At 44.8% G+C, this 21545-nt stretch overlaps 1 protein-coding gene across 1 annotated transcript; it reads right to left on the bottom strand.

Annotated features, from left to right (window-relative positions):
- Positions 1 to 13868: 13868 nt before the first annotated feature.
- Positions 13869 to 21543, bottom strand: DYNLL2 (dynein, light chain, LC8-type 2). Its single transcript, XM_008588895.1, has 3 exons — positions 21363 to 21543; positions 17869 to 18007; positions 13869 to 15921 (listed from the first exon to the last, which is right to left on the bottom strand). The coding sequence occupies exons 2-3, from the start codon at positions 17998 to 18000 to the stop codon at positions 15784 to 15786; spliced, it is 270 nt and encodes an 89-aa protein (XP_008587117.1). The 5' UTR covers positions 18001 to 18007; positions 21363 to 21543; the 3' UTR covers positions 13869 to 15783.
- Between the last annotated feature and the right edge of the window lie 2 nt (positions 21544 to 21545).

Genomic DNA, 21545 nt, shown 5'->3' on the forward strand with positions numbered 1-21545 from the left:
GGCGCGACACCGAGGGTTGCGATCCCGTACCGGTCAGTAAAAAAGACAAAAAGGAAAAAAAAAAAAAAAGATCCCCTTACTGATTATCTTTAAAAAAAAAAAAAAAGAAGGAAAAGGAAGAAATAAAACTTCTTCCATTCTCAAATAACATAATTGTGTATGTAGAAAATTCCATGGGATCTACAAATAAGCTTCTAGAACTGAAAAGTCACAGAATACAAAGCCAACATACAAAAATCAATCATATACTATATACTAATATTGAGCAATTGGAAATTAGAAATGTTTAAAATCAGTACTATTACAGTTGCACAGAAAAAGGAAATAATCAGAGGGCTGGCTGGTTAGCTCAGTTGGTTAGAGTGTGCCAAAGTCAAGGGGTCAGATCCCTGTACTGGCCAGCTGCAAAAAAAAAAAAAAAAGGAAATGCTTAAAAATAAATCTAATAAAATATTTGCTGTATCTGTATGCTGAAAATTACAGAACAGTCATTGAAAAAAACCAAAGACAAATAAATAGAGATAAATATCATGTTCATGGATCAGAAAACCCATTACTGTGAAGATGTCAATTGTCTCCAAATTGATGATGTAGTGCAATCCAATAACAAAATCCCAGCAAGATATTTTGTAAATACCAGTAAACTGATTCTTAAATTTATAGACAAAGGTGAAGAAATTAGAATAGCCAAAATAATTTTGAAAATGAATAATAAAGAGGTTATTACATAGTTATACAATATATAATTTTGAAAATAGCAGAGGTTATTACATAATAATTAGAGGTTTTACATTATCCGATTTCGAGACTTGCTATAAAGTTATGGTATATTGTTGGCAAAAGGATAGACACATAGATCAATGGAACAGAATAAAAAGTCCAGAAATATATAAACATGAACAACTGTTTTTTTTACAAAGGTGCAAAGGCAATTTAATGGAGAAAGAAAAGTCTTTCAACAAATGGTATGGAAACAATTAGATGAGATGACAACATACAAAGGTGGATGGAAGGAAGGAAAGAAGGAAGAGGGGGAGGGAGGGAGAAAGGAAAAATAAAAGGGAGAAAAGAAGAGCAAAGAAATAAACCTTGATCCATATCTCACATCATATACAAGAATTACTCCAAATAAATCATAGACCTAATGTAAAATGTAAAACTTCAAAACTTTTAGGAAAAAGCACAGGAGAAAACCTGTTACTTTGGGTTATGCAAAATGTTCTTAATGCAACACCAAAAGAAATGCAAAAAAAAAAAAAAATTGGATTTTATCAAATTTTAAAAATTTTTTGCGGGCCAGCCCGGTGGCGCACTCGGTAGAGTGCGGTGCTTGGGAGCGCAGCAGCGCTCCCGCCGAGGGTTCGGATCCCATATAGAGACCAGTTCGCTCACTGGTTGAGCGCGGTGTGGGCGCAACACCGAGGGTTGCGATCCCGTTACCGGTCACGAAAAAAGACAAAAAGGAAAAAAAAATTTTTTTGCTGTGCAAAAGACAGTTAAAAGAATGAAAAGACAAACCACAGATGAGAAAAAATGTTTGCAAATCATACATTTGATAGTGGACATGTGTGCAGAAAATATAAAGAATTCTTAAAACTGAATAATGAGAAAACAACTTAATAGAAAGATGGGAAAAAAATCTTAATCAAAGATATACAGATGGAAAATAAGCACATGAAAAGATGCTCAACATCATTTATTTGGGAAATGTAAATTGAAACTGCAATGAGATACCATACATACCTTTTTGAATAGCTAATTTAAAAAAACCCTGACAATAGCAAGTGTTGATGAGAATGGGGAGCAACTGAAAATTTCATACATTGCTGGTAGGGATGTAAAATGGTGTGGCCACTCTGGAAAACAGTTTGGCAATTTATTAAGTTAATTATATGCTTACTGTGAGATCCAATAATACCACTCCTCATCATTTGCCCAAGTGAAATAAAAACCTACATTAACACAAAACCTGTACAAAAATGTTTATAGCAGCTTCATTCATATGTGCCAAAATGGAAACACAAATGTCCTTCAACTGGGAATGGATAAATACACTGTAGTATTTATATACCCATATATACTCAGCAATAAAAAGGAATAAACTATGATACTAAGTAAAACATCATAAATAAATCTCAAAATAATTATGCTGAATGAAAGAAACCAGACTGCAAAAGAGTACATACTGTATGATCTCTTTTATATAAAAATCTGGAAAATGCAAACTAATCTATAGTGACAAAAAACAGATCAGGGGTTTTCTGGGGATGGGAGCTGGGAGGAAGGCAAGGAAGGGAGAGGAAGAGGGAGAGATCACAAAGGGTCATGGGGAAACGGGTGTGATGGAAATGTTTAATATCTTATTGTGCTAATGGTTTTAACGATGCATACACATGTCAAAACTGATCAAATGGTATACCTTAAATATGTGCAATTTAGTGTGTGTCAATTACACTTCAATAAAGCTGTTTTTAAAGACTACTTCCCTCTTCGAACATGTTTAGATTCCTCTATGAGAAGTTATGACTTTCTCAGTTGGTTTACAAACTGCGATGGTCAGTTTTACGTGTCAGCTTGGCTAGGCTCCAGCGCCCAGTTATGCAGTCAAACACTAATCTAGGTGTTTCTGTGAAGGTATTGTGCAGATGTGGTTAACATCTACAATCAGATGTCATGGAAAGATTACCCTGGATATCGTGGGTGGGCCTGATCCAATCAGTCGAAAGGGCTTAAGAACAGAACTGAGGTTTTCCTGAGGAAGAAGAAATTCTGCCTGTGGACTGCAGCTTCAGCTCCAGACAGAGATTCCTAGCTTGCCAGCCTACAGACTTTGAAGTGCCTAGCCGGCCCACACAATGTAAGCTAAGTGCTTGCAATAAGTCTTTGTATATATAGATAAGTAGATAGATAGATAGACAGATCATATATTAATATTACCCTATTGATCATTTATTATCACTAGTTACATTCACACACACACACACATCCTACCAGTTTCTTTCTCCGATGGAACCCTAATACAGATACAGGTACTGAAAGTGGTTCTAGAGGAATAAAAACTTAAAGGAAGTTTTCTGAATTGGTTCTGGGTTTTCTGGGATTGATTCTTTAATTAGGTTTAAAGGTACTGATGTCTCCATTTCCAGTGGTGAAAACGTCAGTGGTAGTCAGTGGCACGACATGACAATAAAGTCACACAAAATATTGCCATTTAATACTCTTAATCAAATCCTTACAAAAGGCAAGGTTCTGGGTAACTATGTATTTGATATTTGACACCTAAGAACATTTTATTCAAACTACAGAGTATAATGAGATTATCTGGTTTCTCCTACCTGCTCTGGAGAAAGTGGGGAAAGAGAAGGATGAGTTCAGGGCTTCAAGTTTCCAGCTCTGGCTCTGCATAAATTACCTGAAAGCTTCTATGTCTGTCCTGAAAGAAACCCTTATCTCCTATAGCTTCAGGGCTGAGATTTACAAAAACAAAACCCAAAGTCTCATCCTACCAGTGACTGAATTGTAATGAAAACTGAATTCCCAACTCCACAGAGTGTCTTCTGTTAAAGTTAAGGCATCGAGTAGGAATGAGATCCTGAAAATTAGGATGGGGACATAGGGACAAATCCTGATGAAGCTGGAGACATCAAACCCCTAAATTCTGCTGAGTCGTCTCTGCAGGTAGAAGCAGCCCTGCTGCCACCACTGACTATATGAGGAAGTTAACTCTGCTTTGCCTGAAGAACTTGAAATGGCCTTTCCTGAGGTAGTGCCTTGCAAGGCACTGCTAATTCTCTTCAGGACCTACTCCCACAACCCCCTTTTTTCCCCCAGACCTATAATTGTACTCAAGTCCCAGCGGGCCCCAAAGGGTGAGGTACAAAGTGTAACCTGTGAAGAGATGTGCTGCTACACACCAAAAGAACTGCATGATTTTCCCAACTTACACAAAAATCTGAGGAATATGTGTGGGAATAAATCTTAAGGGTGCATGGTAATGGTGGAAGGAAAATAAAGTTGGATCAGGCCAAATTTATTAATATGGGTCTACTAAGAAGGGATTTTGGATTCAGTGTTTTAGCTCAAGAGTTAGAAAGGGCTCCAACAGTTCGTTCACCTGGCTGAAACCTGGACCAAAAGGTGGCCTACACTAAATGAAGTTAAAATGCCAGAACTTCCTTGGTATACTGTAGAAGAAGGGGTCCTAAGGCTTAGGGAGTTTGGAATGTTAGAGTCGATTATCATGTAAGAACTGCTCACCCACCCAGGGACACACAGAGGACACACCTTTCACCATGACTGTGAGAAATAAATTTGTGAGGGGGAGCCCCAACATCCTGGAAGAGCTCTGTGATTGCTCTTCTCGCTAGGTCAGAAGTTACAGTGGAGGGCCGGCCCGGTGGCGCACTGCTACAGTGCGCCGCTTGGGAGCGCGGCGGCGCTCCCGCTGAGGGTTCGGATCCCACATACAGACCGGTTCCCGCTCACTGGCTGAGCGAGGGGCGGGCGCAGCACCGAGGGTTGCGATCCCATTGCCGGTCCCGGTCCGGTACGGGCGCAACACTGAGGGTTGCAGTCCGTTGCCAGACACGAAAAAAGACAAAAAAAGGGAAAAAAAAAAGAAGTTACAGTGGGAATAGGCACTACTGAACTGGGAAACTCAAATCCACTGGGGATAATTGGATATCAGGGTGGCGTGGGTCAAGTGCCAAGGTAGGTGTGGGTACTATAAAGAACAACAGAGTCAAAGCAGTAATTAGAATTGTCTGAGTTGCAGAGACCCATGGTGTTGGCTAGTTTATCATAGCATCCCTAGAAAAGAAACAGATGGACAGTTTACTAAATTCTTACCCAATCCGTGTAAGTGGGAGAGTTCTACATTGCGTGAACAGCAGCCTAAGTTGAATCATCAAAACAGAGAGTCACTGCCTTTCAATCACTTCCCAGACTTGAGCCAGTTTACAGACCCAGAACCCCTTGAATGAAGGGAAGACAGGGTCCCCTTGAGAAAGGACTCTGCTACACTGCCAAAAGATTACACTGTTAATCTTTCTCCCTGCCTTCTCCGAAAGGACCTATGGTCATTCACCATGGAAACTATCCACCAGTGAAAGGGAAATAATCAGACTCTTCAGGAATTACTGGATAGCTGTGAACTGACACTAAATCCAGGAGATCCAAAATGTCCGTGTGGTCCACTAGAGTAGGAACTTATGGAGAACAGGAAAATCCAAAAAGGCCCACTAGATGTTATGCTGAAGCAATGGAAATTTAGCTTAGGCTTATCACAGTAATCCCCATGAGTCTATGAACCCATGCTGTGGTTATTTCCCCAGATCTGGAATGCATAATTGGAATAGACATACTCAGCAATTGTTGCAATCTCTACACTGGTTCCCTGACCTATAGAGTGAGGGCTATTGTGGTAGGAAAGGCCAAATAAAAGCCACTACAATGGCCTCTATGCAATATTCACCTAGGAAAATAGTAAACCAAAAGCAATACTGCATTTCTGGAGGGATTGCAGAGATTAGTACCACTGTCAAGAACCAAGTCCCCCCTTCAACTCACCTAGTCGGCCTGTGCAGAAAACAGATCTCAAAGAATGACATAAACTTACCCAGGGGGTGACTCCACTTGCAACTGCTGTTCCAGATATGGTTTCATTGCTTGTGTAAATTAACACAATCCCTGGTATCTGGTATACAGCTTTTGATCTGGCAAAAGCTTTTTCTCAATATTTGTTTGAAAAGGTCACCAAAAGCAGTTTGCTTTCAGTTGTCAAGACCAGCAATACACCCTCACTGACCTATCTCAGGGGCATATCAACTCTTTGGCTCTATGTCATTTAGTTCACAGGGAACTTGATGGCCTTTCCTTTCCAGAAGACATCACACTGGTCCACTACATTGATAATATTATGCTTATTGGACCTATGAACAAGAAGTAGTAACTGCTCTTGACATACTGGTAAGACATTTGCATTTCAGAGGGCAGGAAATAAATTTGACAAAAATTCAGGAGACTTCCACTTCAGGGAAATTTCTAGGGATCCAATGGTGTGAGACATGTCAAGATTTCCCTTCTAATGTCAAGGATAAGTTGTTGCATCTGACCCCTCCTATAACCTAAAAAGAAGCATAACATCTAATGGGCCTCTTTGGACTTTGGAGGCAACATATTCACCACTTGAGTGCACTACTGAGTGTGCTACACATTTACTGAGTGACCCGAAAAGCTGCTGGTTTTGAGTGGAGCCCAGAACAAGAGAAGGTTCTGCAACAGGTCCAGGCTGTTGTGCAAGCTGCTCTCCCACTTGGGCCATATGATCCAATAGATCCAATGGTGCATGAAGTGTCAGTGGCAGATAGAGATATTGTTTGGAGCATCTGTAAGCCCCTATAGGTGAATCACAGTGCAGACCCTTAGGATTTTGGAGCAAAGCCCTTATCCTTTGCAGATAACTACCCTCCTTTTGACACACAGCTTTTGGCTTGCGACTGGGCCTTAGTAGAGACTAAATGCTTACCTGTGAACCACCAAGTTACCATGTGATCTGAGCTTCCCATCATGTATAAAGCTGGGCACTCATAGCAGTGCTACATTATCAAATGGAAAAAGTATATATGAGATCAGACCCAAGCGGGCCCTGAAGGCACAAGTAAGTTACATGAAGTGATCCCTACTCCTGCCACATTATCTTTTCTCTCCCAGCCTGCACCTATGGCCTCATGGGGAGTTCCCTGTGACCAGTTGACTGAGAAAGAGACAACTCAGGCCTGGTTTACAGATGATTCTGCATAATTTGCAGGCATCATCCAAAAGTTATAGTGCAGCTGCAGTCCCTTTTGAAGATGTTCCAGAAGAACAGTGGTAAAGGTAAATCCCAGTGGGCAGAACTTGGAGCAGTGCATCTAGTTGTTCATTTTGCTTGGAATAGAAATGGCCATAGGTATGAGTCTATACTGATACACGAGCTGTGCCAGTGGTTTGGCTGGATAGTCAGGAACTTGGAATGAACATGACCAGAAAATTGGCAACAAGGAGGTCTATGATATTGGCCTGAGTGAGCAAAAAAAATGTGAAAGCATTTGTGTCCCATGCAAATGCTCACCAAAGTGTGACACAGCACAGGAGGATTTTAATAATCAAGTGGAAAAGATGGCCTGTTCTATTAATGCCAGTCAGCTTCTTTTCCCAGCCACCCCTGTCATCACCCAATGGGCTCACGAACAAAGTAGCAATGGTGGTACAGATGGAGGTTATGCATGGGCTCAGCAACATGGACTTCCACTCACCAAGGCCAACCCGGCTACAGCAACTGTTGAGTGCCCAATCTGACAGCAGCAGAGATTGGTACTGAGATATAGCACTATTCCCCATGGTGACCAACTAGCTACCTCATGGCAGGTTGATTACATTGACTACTTCCACCATGGAAGGGACAGCACTTTGTTCTCACTGGAACAGACACTTACTCTGGATTTGTCTCCATGCACGTAATGCTTTTGCCAATACTACCATCTGTGGACTTCCAGAATGTCTTATCCACCACGTTTTCCCACATAGCATTCCTTCTAATAAATGTACTCACTTCACAGCAAAAGAGGTGCAGCAATGGGCTCATGCTCATAGAACTTACTGGTCTTACAATGTTCCCCATCATCGTAAAGTAGCTGGCTTCGTAGAAAGGTGGAATGGCCTTTTGAAGATCTGGTTGCAGTGCCAGCTTGGTGGCAATATCTTGCAGGGCTGGTGCAATGTCCTTCAGAAGACCACATATTCTCTAAATCAGCATCCCACAAATGGTGCTATTTTTCCTATAGCTGGGATTCACGGTTCCAGTAATCAGCGGTGGAAGTGGAACGGCACCACTCATTATTACCCTTAGTGATCCACTGGTAAAATTTTTGCTTCACATCCCTGTGACGTTATGCTTTGCTGGTCTAGAGGTCTTCATTCCAAAGGGAGGAATGCTTTCACCAGGAGTCACAACATTTATTCCACTGAACTGGAAAATTAGAAAACTGTCATGGGTCATTTTGGGCTCCTCATGCCTCTGAATCAACAGGCAAAGATAGAAGTTACTCTGCTGACTGGAGTAATCCATCTTAACTATCAAAGGGAAATTCAGTGGCTACTACACTGGAGGAAGGAAAATTACATCTAGAATACAGATCCCTCCCTTTTTTTTGTTTTTGTCCTTTTTGAGACCGGCCGCACCGCACTCAGCCAGTGAGCGCTGTGAGCGCTCCAGTCATCCCTATATAGGATCCAAACCCACGGCGGGAGCGATGCTGCGCTCCCAGCGCCACACTCTCCCGAGTGCGCCACGGGCTCAGCCCTAGAATACAGATCTCTTAGGGCATCTCTTAGTACTACCGTGTCCTATGATTAAAGCCAATGGAAAACTATAACCTAATTCAAGTAAGACTTCTAATGGCCCAGACCCTTTAGGAATGAAGGTTTGGGAACATCCCAACAGGCACACAACCACAACCAGCTCTGAGATGCTTGCAGAGGGTGAAGGAAATATGGAATGAATAGTGAAAGAAGGTAGTTAATACCAGCTAGTCGTGTGACGAGTTACAGAAATGAGGATTGTAATTATTATGAGTATTTTTATTGTTATGTTTACTTGTGTGCATACTACATGTGTGTATATATACATATATATATGTTTTCTTCCCATTCTTATCCCCTTGTAATCTAACATAAATTTTATTAATAATAGCTAACTTTACATCACATTTTTCCCCCTTTTCTTACATCACATTATTGAAGTTACTAGATTACCAAGGAGAAGCATGAACATCAACCAAGGTCTTTGAATCCTCTTCTGGGGAAACGGCACATTTTCAGTAGTACACCAGGAAATTGTTTCATGAAATGAAGAAGTATGACTTTATTACTGTCTTTTATTAGACATGGACTGTGATGGTTAGTTTTATGTGTTGACTTGGCTAGGCTCTAGTACCCAGTTATTCAAAAACTAATGTAGGTGTTAGTATGAAAGTATTCTATAGATGTGATTTACATCTACTATCAGTTAACTTTGTGGAAAGGAGATATCCTGGATATTATGGGTGGCTTGATCCACCAAGTTGGAAGACCTGAGGTTTTCCTAAAGAAGAAATTCCACACAATGTCATATGGCTCACAAAGCCTAAAAAAGCCTAAAATATTTACTCTCTGACCCTTGACAGAAAAAAATTTGCCAACCTCAGTCTAGATTTAGAATAATAGAAAAGTAAACTGCCCTGCAATCCCATTACTGGGTATATACCCAAAGGAATGGAAATCATCATGTTGAAGGAATACCTACACTCCCATGTTTATTGCAGCTCTATTTACAATAGGCAAGAGTTGGAATCAACCAAAATATCCATTGACAGATGACTGTGTAAGGAAAATGTGGTATATATACTCAATGGAATATTACTCTGCCATAAAAAAGAATAAAATTATTTGCAGCAACATGGATAAACTTAGAGAAAATTATGTTAAATGAAATAAGGCAGGCACAGAAAGAGAAATACTATATGTCCTCACTCATAAGTGGGAACTAAAAGAAAAGAAAAAAAGAAACCATCACAATATATTAAACTTTCAAAAAAAAAAAGAGAACAGAACTGTGGTTATTAGAGGTGGGAAACGGGGAGGTAGAGGGGGGTTGGCAAGAAACTAGTTAATGGTCACAAAGATTATGTTTTACAAACATGAGTATACCAATTATCCTGATTTGATCATCTCATATTGTACACATGTATTGATATTCGATTCTGTACCCCACAAATATATATAATCGATAATAAAAATAATTTTAAAAAACCAAACAAAAAAACCTGACATTGAAAAATAAAAGATGCCCCAAGAAAACTGAAAACATATCCACACAAAAACTTGTACATGAATGTTCATAGCAGCACTTTCACAATAGCCAAAAGGTGTTTAAAACACAAATATCCCTCAACTAATGAATAAACAAAATGTGATATATCTGTACAGTGGAACATTTTTGGCCAGAAAAAGGAATGAAGCACTGAAAAATGCTATAATACAGATGAACCTTGAAAATATCATGCTAAGTGAAAGAAACCAGACATAAAAGGCCACATATTGTATGATTCCATTTACATGACATGTCCAGAACAGGCAAATTCATAGAGTTGGAAAGTAGATTAGTGGTTTCCGGGGCTGGCAGGGGAGGAGGAAAGGGGAGTGAGTGTAAATGAGTGCAGAGTTTCTTCTGAGGGTAATGGACACGTTGTGGAATTAAATGGTGGTGATGGTTGCACAAGTTTGCATGTACACGGAGAACTACTAAACTGTACACCACCACCAAGTACAGAGCACTGCAGAGTTCAGCAGGGGGCTCAGAACCTAGTGATGAATTAGTCTGTTCTGCCACCTCAAACAAGGATCAGACCTGCCCTGGGAGTCAGGAGACCAAGTTTTACATTCCACTTGTACCAAACATTCATGTGACCTTTGGTAAATTTCTTCCCGTTTGGTCCTTAATTTTCTTCCCTATAATATGGGTGCAACTGGGCAGGGAGGGAGAAGGCTGGTGTGGCAGGGTCTAGCGGGTAATTAGGGGACCTGACTTCCCAGAATCTATTATTATTTCCCCAAGCTTTATCAGATACCCTAATAATCAGCATCTTCATCTAATCATCAACGCTTTCCAATTTCAGAGCATTCGCACATACACGATGTCATTTGATACTAATAACCACCATTCACGGAAGACACGTATTATCTGCATTTTACAGATGAAGAAATGGAGGCTCATGGAGGTAGAGCAATTTGTCCAAGTTCATACAGGGGGTAAGTGTTGGAACTGGGACTCAACCCCAGGTCTTCGGATTCTAGATCCTGTGTTCTGCCCACACCATCACACTGTTTTTGTATGTTTGGCCTCTGTCGGGAAAGCCCAAGCTAGCAAAGTCCAGCAGCCTCACCACAAACACTGCACACCTTTGTTTGGACAAAGTGAGGGAGAAGAGGCAGGAGGAACCTGAGGTTCTGCTGGTTCTCCTTGTTCTTTTCTTATGAACCTCTCTATATTGGCACAGTAGCAGTCTGTAGGCAGGAGTATTCATGAATAGACATCACAAAGATACATTGTTATACTTGACCTCTTCAACAGGTTCGATAGGTCACTCGCTGTTACTAGGGAGGTGAGGAGGCTGTGCCTTTTGTTCAGGGGGAGGTTAGGAGATAAGAACTCTGGGACTCTGCTCTCTCTTCTAATACCAGGAGGCTCATTTTCCTCTCATGAGTCCTTAAAGAGGAAGGCTCCTCAAGCCTTGGTAGAGAGGAGTTAAGAGGAGGGAGAGAAAGGAAATTATCCTCCCTCCCCTTGCTAAACCAGAACCCCAGGACAGGGAACATCAGTGGAACCAGGGATTCACTACTAAATTCAGAGAGCTGGGCCTAAATGTTAAGTTGTGCCAGTGAGATCCCTACTGTCAAGCCCAGTTAAGCCTTTATGAGTCACAGTACTGAGCTCTAGTAATGCTATGTGGGCTTTGGCAAGTCACTCGCCCTCTCTGATTCAGTTTGCTTATCCAAAAATGCGGCTAATGAGTACTGGGTCTAGCTCAGAAGGATGCTCTGAGGTTTAAGTGACATAAATAAATGCTTTAAAAATAAAATGAGGGCTGGCCAGTTAGCTCAGTTGGTTAGAGTATGGTGTTACACCACCAAAGTCAAGGATTTGGATCCCCATACTGGCTAGCTGCCAAAAATAAATAAAATGCATTTTATGGACACACTATTTCTTTCTTCCATAGCTGGTAAGTAAGAGGAGCTAAGGCTTGAACATACTTGGAGTGACCGTCACTCCTTTCCAGGCAGGAGTAAACACACAGGGCTTGCGCAGCTAGAGGAAGTCAAACCAAAGGCAGATGTCTCTTCAGGAGGACAGGACATTTGACCCATCCATATTTGTCAAGCACTGCCTACAGGACGGGTGCTGTTCTGCATGCTTGAAGATAATGTAGTTAAGAGAAATTGCCCTCACAGAGCTTGTATTCTAGTTGTGAGAGACCAACAAGTAAACAACAAATATGTCAAGCCTTGGCAGGTGCTATGCAGAAATAAACTGGGTAAGGTTAACAGTAGTAGGGGAGAGGTGCTATTTCATACATGATTTCATACAGACAGACTGGCCAGAAGGCCACTCTGATAAGAGGATGTTTGAGCAAAGACCCGAAGGAAGTGAAGGAATAGTTTAGGGGACAGTCACACCTTAGGTTTAGACTAGAGGACACTAGTGTTTGGGGTTCAGAGTCTGACAGCACCATGGCCGCAGAGACAACTCCTGACCATGTTGATTATTCCCCATTTGCTCCCCTTAGATTCTTTACCCCTCTTTTCCCAGTTCTGTTCCCTGGGAGGAGGAAGACTGATCCCTACAGACTGCAATCCTGGGTCAGCCTTGCATCTGCCTTTCAGAGGGAGCCTGGAAAACAGGATAAAAGAGATGGGGATCCTGATGCCCCCACTGTCTCTGCCCACCACAGTTCTGATAGTGGCTGCATTCTTCCATGAGAATTCCTCAATTCCCATCTGCCTTCCACAGCCCCTTCTGTGACCCATTCTCACATCTTTCCCCTCCTTGGCTCCTCTCCTCCAGGAAGCTCTGCAGGATTAGCCTTCCAGATGAGCACTGTCCACCTACCTGCAAGGGAATGTGTTGTCCACAGATGCCAACTGGATTGCCTCTTCCATCAGGGCAGGCGTTTTGGCCCTAGAGACATCCATTTCAAATGAAATGTGGCCTCACTCTCTACCAAAGCTCCACCTCTGTCAAATTACTCACACTAGCAAAAGCAGTAACAGAAATTGGGGTTCTAGAGTCCCTTAATCCCTTCCCTTAGGACCTCACTTGCCCAGAGGTAGTCTTCTCCCCAAGATCCAGCCAACCTACTTCGTATCTGAAGGAACCCTATCTACCTGCCTCCAACACTCAAGAGCTCATTGCCCAGTTTATTCTTCCATAACACAATTACCACTATTGGGAAAAGCTTACTAACATGCATGTCCACTCTACCCATTAGAATGTGATTGCCAGTGAAATACGGAACTTGCCTGTCTCAATCTCCTTTGTGAACAGCAGCCTAGGCCCAAGCACACAAGAACTCAATAAATGCTTTTGAGTGAATGAACGACTACAGAAAGAGAACAAAGCACCTCTGGCTCCCTAACACCACCACCACAACTGTAGCCATTAAGCCTAGGCACTGATGGCTTAGAGACAGGGGTGGGCAGATACCTTCAGAAGTCTTGGCATTGACTTCTCCAGGTGTGTGTTGGGGGAAAGGGGTAGGGGTGAGGAACCCCCAAGTGGGACAACTGGGATAACCTAGAAGACTCAGAGAACCAGTTTCCACCAAGAGTCCCCATCTTTCTGAAGATTCTCAGCTTTTCCATTTCAATGACTGGAGCAGGACTTAGCTAATAGATATAGTCTCCAGGCTTAGGGAAACCTAAAAGGGGGAGTAAGGCTACAAGCTTTGGCCAAAGGGTCTAAGAAGCCAAGCTCAGGCAGGTCCAGAACAGCAGCTGGGAAGGCAGCATCTACTATACCAAAGACCCAAAATGTGGCTCACTTGGCTATCCCCAACAAGGGAGGTAAGACCCAGGAGCCCTGTGGGTGAGTGTGCTGGTTAGTTCTTACCTACTTAAGGGGCGTAAGCATAGGCCTTACAAATAATTCCTGCATCAAGCCAATCAGTATCTCTTACCTGGTCTTATCTCTTCAGTCTCCATTCTGCTCTACTCTAGGCACCCTCCACTCCCATCCACTGTGTGGCACCACTGCCACCAGGCCAATCCTTCACCCCCAAAGAAACCCAAACAGCTCAGAGGTGCATCAATCAACCTTTAATGTCCAAGAGAGGCGTGGATGCAGAGCATAGATGTGGCAGGGTCTCAGTCCCTGCTCCAGAAATGAGGGAGATGAACACAAACCAGACACTTCCAACTGGCCACACAAGTCTGGGAGGGCAGGGAGAAACATTTGGACATTCATAAAAAAAAAAAAACCCTAAAATCAAGCACTCAATCTTGTGCCCACCAAAGGGTTTGATATAAGGTACTCAGTCACCGCCCCAGTTCTCACCCTCCCCTGCCAGCATCAAAAAGAAAGCTCGGCACACACTACGGGCTTGGGGAGGGGGCATTCTCCTGCCTTCCCCACCAGCCACAAGAATGGACTTGAAAATAAAAGAATGAGCTGGGTCCCCCACCCCCCACCCGTGTCAACCCTACACATGAGAGTTTTAAGTGAGACTCATGAGAATCAGCAGCTCAGTCAGCAATGACCACGCCACTCTAACCCCCACCCCATTCTTATTTCATCAACAGACAAGATTTCCCCTGCATCCTCCCTGGAATCTCCTCCCACCCATGGCCCTGCTCCTTCTCCTGTTTTCTGGCTTCATCACCATAAGACTGACCTTCTCCAAAGTTCTCCTGAAGTCCCTCTTAGCCCTTATCACTTCCATCCCCTCCTCCCACCAGAGGCTGCAACCATCTACAAAGTCACTTCCCTCTCTACTGAGATCCAGCTCCAGGGCAGATGGCAGCATGACCGTCTTGTCCTGGGTGGTCCTCCTAAAGCCTTCCCAGGGAGCAGACAGCCATAGGGCAAGCAGAGTGTCTGGGCTAAATCACTAAGGGGGGGAGGGTGACACCTGTCTTTACCCCCAAAGCAGACACCCCCAGAGGTTAACATAAAGGCCCATTAGAACTGTGCCCCCTACTTAACCATATACCCTAGAGATTCCATACTGTCCTGCTTCCTCCCTCCCCTCTACCCTAAACATACATACACACGCGCACACACACACACAGCAGAGAATCAAGGGACATATTGATTTGGTTTGGTTGCTACGACCTAAGGAACTACAGTCACCAGAAATTCTCTTGCCAGCCGACTAACAGGGGCTGCTCTAAGAGAACTCCAAAGGAATAAGAACTGAGGGCTAAGCAGGGAGCAGACAGAAAGAAAGAAGAATGTAAAGAAAAAAAAAATCAGGCTAATCCTACCCCCAACATTCTCCTAGCATGATCTCTGGCAGAAAGAATACAAGAAGGTAATCCACAAAAACACGGCCCTTACTTGGAAATTCAGACAAAGACAGCAAGACAAATCTGCTCCCCACTCCCACACGCCACAAACACATCTCAGGGCCCCTTAAAGAAATCACCCACCACCCCACCCTCTGCCCCAAGCTATAGAATCACAGTTCAATGGAATATTCTCCCTGGTACTAGATCAATCCCACCAACCCTCCTTCCTATCTCTCTCTCCTTGTCAATCCTAACACTGTCCCCTTGCAGCCTCCCTGGCCCTGCCAAAGCAGCGTTCACCACCAGGAAGAGGCAGCTGCAGTTTTAGTTCTACCTCCAGAGACCTATTTCTTCTCCTCAGCCCTCCTAGTCTTTTGGGCTTTGTTGAGGGCTTTTTATTTTGTATAGGGAGAGAAAGAGAAAAGGGAGGGGGTGGGAGAGATTTCCTAGTGCAATACAACCAAAAAAATATTTTAAAGTCTTGAAAAATAAACATAAAGCAGCCTTCTTCCCCAGGCAACTAAACAGAAAGAAGTTTGGTTTTGTTTACTGCGACATACACATGAAATCGAGTATACAGTCCATGCAGTAGCACAGCCATTGGAGAGGACATCCTGATGCTGGCCCCAGTGCTAAACAGTCCCAGCAACGCCGCCTGCTTGCCATCGCTGCCGCCGCCACTGACACCTTCACCAGAGCCACCTAGCCAGACTTGAAGAGGAGGATTGCAACTTGACCCAAGTAAAAATAGATGAAATGCTTTGTCTCGTGTGTGACGTAGCTGCCAAAATTTCGGCCCACGATACAATGCCAGGTAGGGTTATATTTCTTGTCGAATTCCTAAAAAAAAGAATAAAAGGCGGGGGGGAGGGTAGGAAGAAAGGTGATTTAGGTAGCTGGAGGATGAGAAATTAGAATGGAGGTCTCTCCCTGCAACTCCAGCCCCGACACGTTTAGTTATCACTCCCATTCCACCCCCGGCCCCAGCTCTCCGAACCTTAGGAGCTCAGGTTCTATGACAGACTAGGACACTCCTCCCTTCATTAATAATGGAACACCACAAAGCCTCCATTATTCTTCTCTGCAGAGCCTCTAGCACTCTACACCCTGATCATCTCTCTCCTCCCCACCCCCTCAACACCACCACTAGCCTTGATTCTTCAGCAAGGGCATCAGAGAGGCCAGTGGAATAAAGGACCAATCCAGTGACATACAGCATGATACAAATGGGGACCTGCCACCTGCTGCCTCACACATTACTAAAACCAGCATTTCCTAATGGCAAAAAGCAAGACATTAGAGCCAAATGGGGACCAAACATCAAAGTACTAGGAAGCAGTTCTATATAAGTCAGCACTGAAGGCACTCCTGTGTGCCAGGGACTGTGTGGACTGTACCCACCAGAAAATGGACCTCAGTCATGAGATCAAGGCAATTCCCTCACTTCTCTCAAGGGCACAAGTTCAGCATCAAAATCACACAGGAAATCCTTGTAAGCTAATCAGACAGGCAGCTGCCTGCCACCCTGTGGCTCAGACTGCAGGTTCAATTCTAGATGCATCCTGCCGTGTTCTTGAAAGGGCAGCAGCCCTCCACCTTGGTCCAACTAATGCTGCCAACCCTGGGGCTCTCTGTCACCCCAGGTGCTCAACATATCATTTGTTTGGCCTCCTCACAGCCCCCACACCACACAACTCCAAGAGGCACTAGGGAACAGTAGAAACCAAACCCAGCTTCAATCCTGGCTCAAGACTCTGTAATGGAGGAAAGCTACAACAACTTTCCTGGGTCTCATTCTTCCCCTCAGCAAAACAAGAAAGCTGGACTAGGTAATTTAAGGATTCTTTTATCTCTGAGAGTCCATGATTCTGGATTCTCTTCCTAAACAGAACAAGGCCATCACTCAGCAAGGAGCTGGCACCCCCAGCTGACTCTACACCTCTTAGCTCCATACACAAAAGAGTCTCTCAGGGACTCTAGAGTTTACTCTTCTCATCCCAACCATCTGGGTAGGAAAACAGTTCTGTAAAACTCAAGGAGACCCTACCACTTCTATGGACCAAACTGCCATGTCAGAGCTGAGAATGTCAAAGACTAGGACTATGTCTCCAATGGACATGGGTTCTGACTGGGAATCAGAGGGCCCAGATACACCTTCTTACTTTGACTCAGCTGTTTCCTCACAGTGTTAGCCACATCCACTCACCCATTCACTCAGGAATTTTTCAGGGACCAAACCTATCTCCCCAGTATTGCTCATCCATATTTAAAAAGTATATATTCAAGCTCACCCTTTTGTTAAGAATGTAGGGAGATGGGGACGATGCAGTACCTGAGTCCTTTTTAAGGGAAAGAAAAAGGAAACCCCCTACATGATAAGATTATAGGGATACCCCAACTTTAAATGATACAATTCCTTGAAAATTTGCTTAAGTCTTATATGAAGACCGAGGATAGCTGAATGATTAATTTTGAATCGTTCTGAATTGGGCCAGTAATATTTAATTCTGAAGCTTCTCTGCATACTCTTATCCTTCCCCAATGTCTTGTAGTCACATAGTTATCTGCAAATGTAAACATACACACACCCCCAGCAGACTTCCTATTAAGAACTCCTAAGATGAATGCTTTGGCAGTTCAGCATCACTCCCTAAATTGAAAATTCCTAGGGTTTTGTTCGCATGAGATATACTGGCTTTCCTACGTCCCCAGCTCTAGCCCTCCCTGGAGGGCAGCTCAGCTGCCAATCCCCACCCCTGGCCACCAGCCACAGCTCTCCAAGCACACCTTCTTGATATAGGCAGCAATGTCCTTCTCTATGTTGTACTTCTCCATGGCCTGCGTGGCACAGTCAACGGCATCCTGTTGCATGTCCTCAGACATGTCTGCGTTCTTGATCACTGCTTTCCGGTCAGACATCGTGACACTGCAGAAAGAGCAGAGAGGTGAGGCTGACAACTCAAGCTCTGGGCAATGAATGCTAGCTGCTGAATTTGGGGGCCTCAGTGGGAGAGGGGAGTATTGAAGGTTAGGGCAATAGAAAACAGATATGAAGCATTAGGATAGGGAGCTCCTAAACTTTTAGCAAAGACATGTTCCCCAGCCCTGAGAAATACAGGAAAAAAGGACATAAGACATCAGTTTTTATCATATTTAAAATGAGGTTTTTCCAACTCTAAAATTTGTCTATTTCTGATATTCTGAATAGTTCTGATAGCCAGAATGACATTATAATATACCATCTACTACCTGTGTCCTTGGATAAACTACTTAATCTTTGTACTTTTATGTCATCATCTGTAAAATGGGAACTGCAGGGTTGTCCTGAGGATTAACCAGGTGACATAACACCTGAACAGAATAAGCCCTTGATTTAATGACCATTATTACATCATTGGTATCAGAGTGGAAAGAAGATGGACTAGGACTCAGTAGGCCTGCATTCTGGTCCTGACTTTGAACTCTCGTGGTCTTGAAGAAGCCACTTGGCCTTTCTGCATTTGATTATTCCCATTTTAGCAATGAGGACAGCTCTCTATTGGGGCTGTTATTATAAGGATTAACTAAGGTTACAGACGAGCATCTCCAAACAAGGATAGCCTATACAAGGGTCTGTCCATCAGCCAGATTCAGCCTACCACCTGTTTTTGTAAAATAAAATTTTATAGAACACACTACAATGGCCGAGTTGAGTAGCTGGAACAGACTGTATGTCCTGAAAGCCTAAAATACTCACTATCTGGCCCTTCACAGAAAAAAGTTGTCAACCTGTTCTATACAAACAAAAAAGGGTGGGGTATGCATTCCAGGATACCAATGCCCAGTGGGACAGAGAAAAAGATATTTATGCCTTCTCTTAAGTAGCCAGGGCTGAGACAGCCCTTAGAGGTGGAGTGGCAGCCTCAGACTTGGCCAGTAAGTTATACATCCCCCTTCCTTCTGCTTCCCCACTTACTATAACATTCATTCCTTAAAGCTCAATATATTTTTTGAAAGCCCTAGATCTTGGATCCAGCTCCAACACCGATCTGTCATTTCCCTGGATCTTTGCCTCCCCATGTCAAGGTTATTCATTCGTTCAAAAAGTACTGACCCACTAAGTGAAACAAAAGTTTATATTAGGGGAGAATATCTTATTCTCCTCATAGGAGTGCTGAAGACTTTTTACCCCCTAAACAAAAATGTAGGACTAGGAAAAACCTGGAGACAGGATTTTTTTTTTTTTAAAAAGTAGCTAAGAAAGATGAAGACTTACTATTTTAACAGCCCTGTTTCATATCCCTGCTCTCTGGGCCATGGCATTCATCCTACAGTAAGCAGAGTTCTGAGGCAGACCTGCACAGACCCTTCCTGGCATGAGATGATGAATCCCAAGAGGGCTAGCCACAACAGAGGGGATGAGCTGCAAAATCCTGCCGTCTTTGACCACAGTCCCATCACACGATGAGCTGCAAAATCCTGCCCTGTCTTTGACCACAGTCCCGTCACACACAGCAGTAACAATCCCTCCATTCTGCCCCCAAAAGCACCAATATAGAAAAGATGCTGTCATTCCAGCCCTGTTTGATCCAAGGCTACACAAAGGCCTGCCTGCCTGCTGAAGGAGAGATCCCTGGTATCATTCAGGCCGCCTTGACGCTGAGGCCACACTGGCCTGTAAGCTGGATGGGCTGAAAGAGAAAGCAGAACTCACAGCTAGTATTTCAGCCGGCACCAGATGCACAGAATGCACGCATACCAGCTGCCAGCCAGGCAACCCTTGAGACCTTGACCGCATCAAAGTACCTTGGTCTGGCACTGTTAAACTAAGCAGGGCCGGTTCCATTTCAGCAGAGACTGGCAGAGCAAAAGATTAGTAGACCTTTTGCCTCCACACTCCGTCAAGAGAAGTCTGTAAGCAGAGCTTGGTGCTGAGGAAAGGTCAGGCTAGCCCTGACTAGCTATGTGACGTCGAGCAATCAACATCTTCATTTTAAAAACCAATGGTTGAAATGAGATCAATGAGGAAACCTCAGTGGGTTTCTGTAACGTTAAGATAGCAGCTCAGGGAGTATGTTCTGATAGTATAAGGTTCTTCATAAGTGAAGAAAACTAGTGTCACCTGGTGGCCTATTCCAGGTTACCACTCAGAAGGGGGCACTGTTTATAAACCCAGGGATGGGGGTGGGGCCTCGTTACGGACAACGAAGTGAAAGTATGCAATTGGCACCATTCTGCCAGCAAGCTCACCTGCTCCACTGCCTTATTCCCCCACCCCAAAAAAGTTGTTCAAAGGAACAACTTTATCACAGTAATTAAAAGCCACCTTACTCTCCAGAAGAGAGCCTACGGTTACATAACGTTGATCTTGTGACTACAATGCTACGATTCTTCACCCCAGGTCCCCCAGGCGTCTGAGAGGTGAGGTCCAGCCCCAAACACCCCTGTCCAAGGTGCCCAGCCTAGTAGCTCCTCCTTCCTGGGAAAAAAGCAAGGGACATGTGCCTCCAAATAGGAGGATGGTCAGAGGCCCCAAGCCAGCCGCCTCAGTCACGAGGGGGGGTCCTTTAAAAAGCTAAAAAGGCACTCCGGGACAGCTCCCGTCCTCTATCCTCCGTTTTTCGACGAAAGAGGCTAATCCTCCAAATGACATGGACCGCCCTCCCCACCCGCCGACACACACAAGTGCTTCCATTTGTTCCCTTCAGACCTCCAAGGGGGTCGTATCCCTCCACCATCCCATCCTCTAGAGAGCTGCGGTCACGAAACGCAGCTCGCGGGCAATGAGAAAGCATCCTCTTCCTCGCCGCACGGCCAGGTCCGCAGGCCCCTGCCGGTCAGCCCTCCTACCCCGCCCGGCCTGGAGCAGCGCCGGAGTGACTGGGCGTCCTCGCGGCAGGAAGGACGCCCCAGAGGGTGGCGGCGGCGGCAGGAGAAGCCGCGTCACGCCCGAGCCCTCTACCCCGGCCCCAGACACCAGAAGCCTCCACACTGCGCAAGGAGACTGGGGGCGGGGGGGAGCGGTAGCTCCGCAGCCCGGGGCCTTCAGCCGCGCCACGAGGGTCGCCTGGGCAGAGGGTGGCGCAACCGGGGCTACGCTGGGAGGGAGTGGCGCCAGCGGCGCTGCGCTGCCAGAGGCGTCAACACCGAGGGCGGCGAGGTCAGTCCCGCTCTAGGCCTTGGGGCCGGGACCGGCGTGGGGCAGGAAAGCCTCAGGGGCGCGCGGCGAAACCCGGGACGCTTGGGGCCGCACGCGACGAGGGCAGGCCGACCTCCCGGGGATACCCCCACCCATCGCTCACCTTCACGGAGGCGAGTCCGCACAGGCCCCGGGGGAGCAGTGATGGCCTGAGGCAGAGCGCGGGCAGAGGCGGTGTCCCCTGGGCTCCTCTTGCAGCAGCCGCCGCGGTCTCCGGCTCCCGCAGCCCGGGGCCGAGTTTTCGCCGCCGCCGCCCGCCCTTCGAGCTTCCTTGGCCGCCCGCGCT

Source organism: Galeopterus variegatus, unplaced genomic scaffold, assembly GCF_000696425.1.
Source record: "Galeopterus variegatus unplaced genomic scaffold, G_variegatus-3.0.2 Scaffold133, whole genome shotgun sequence".
NCBI lineage: Eukaryota > Metazoa > Chordata > Mammalia > Dermoptera > Cynocephalidae > Galeopterus > Galeopterus variegatus.

Coding starts and splice junctions, on each gene's coding strand:
- DYNLL2 (XM_008588895.1), bottom strand. CDS start 18,000: ATGTCTGACCGGAAAGCAGTGATCAAGAACGCAGACATGTCTGAGGAC. Junction 15,922..17,868: donor TTGCTGCCTATATCAAGAAG/GTGTGCTTGGAG, acceptor TCTTTTTTTTAG/GAATTCGACAAGAAATATAA.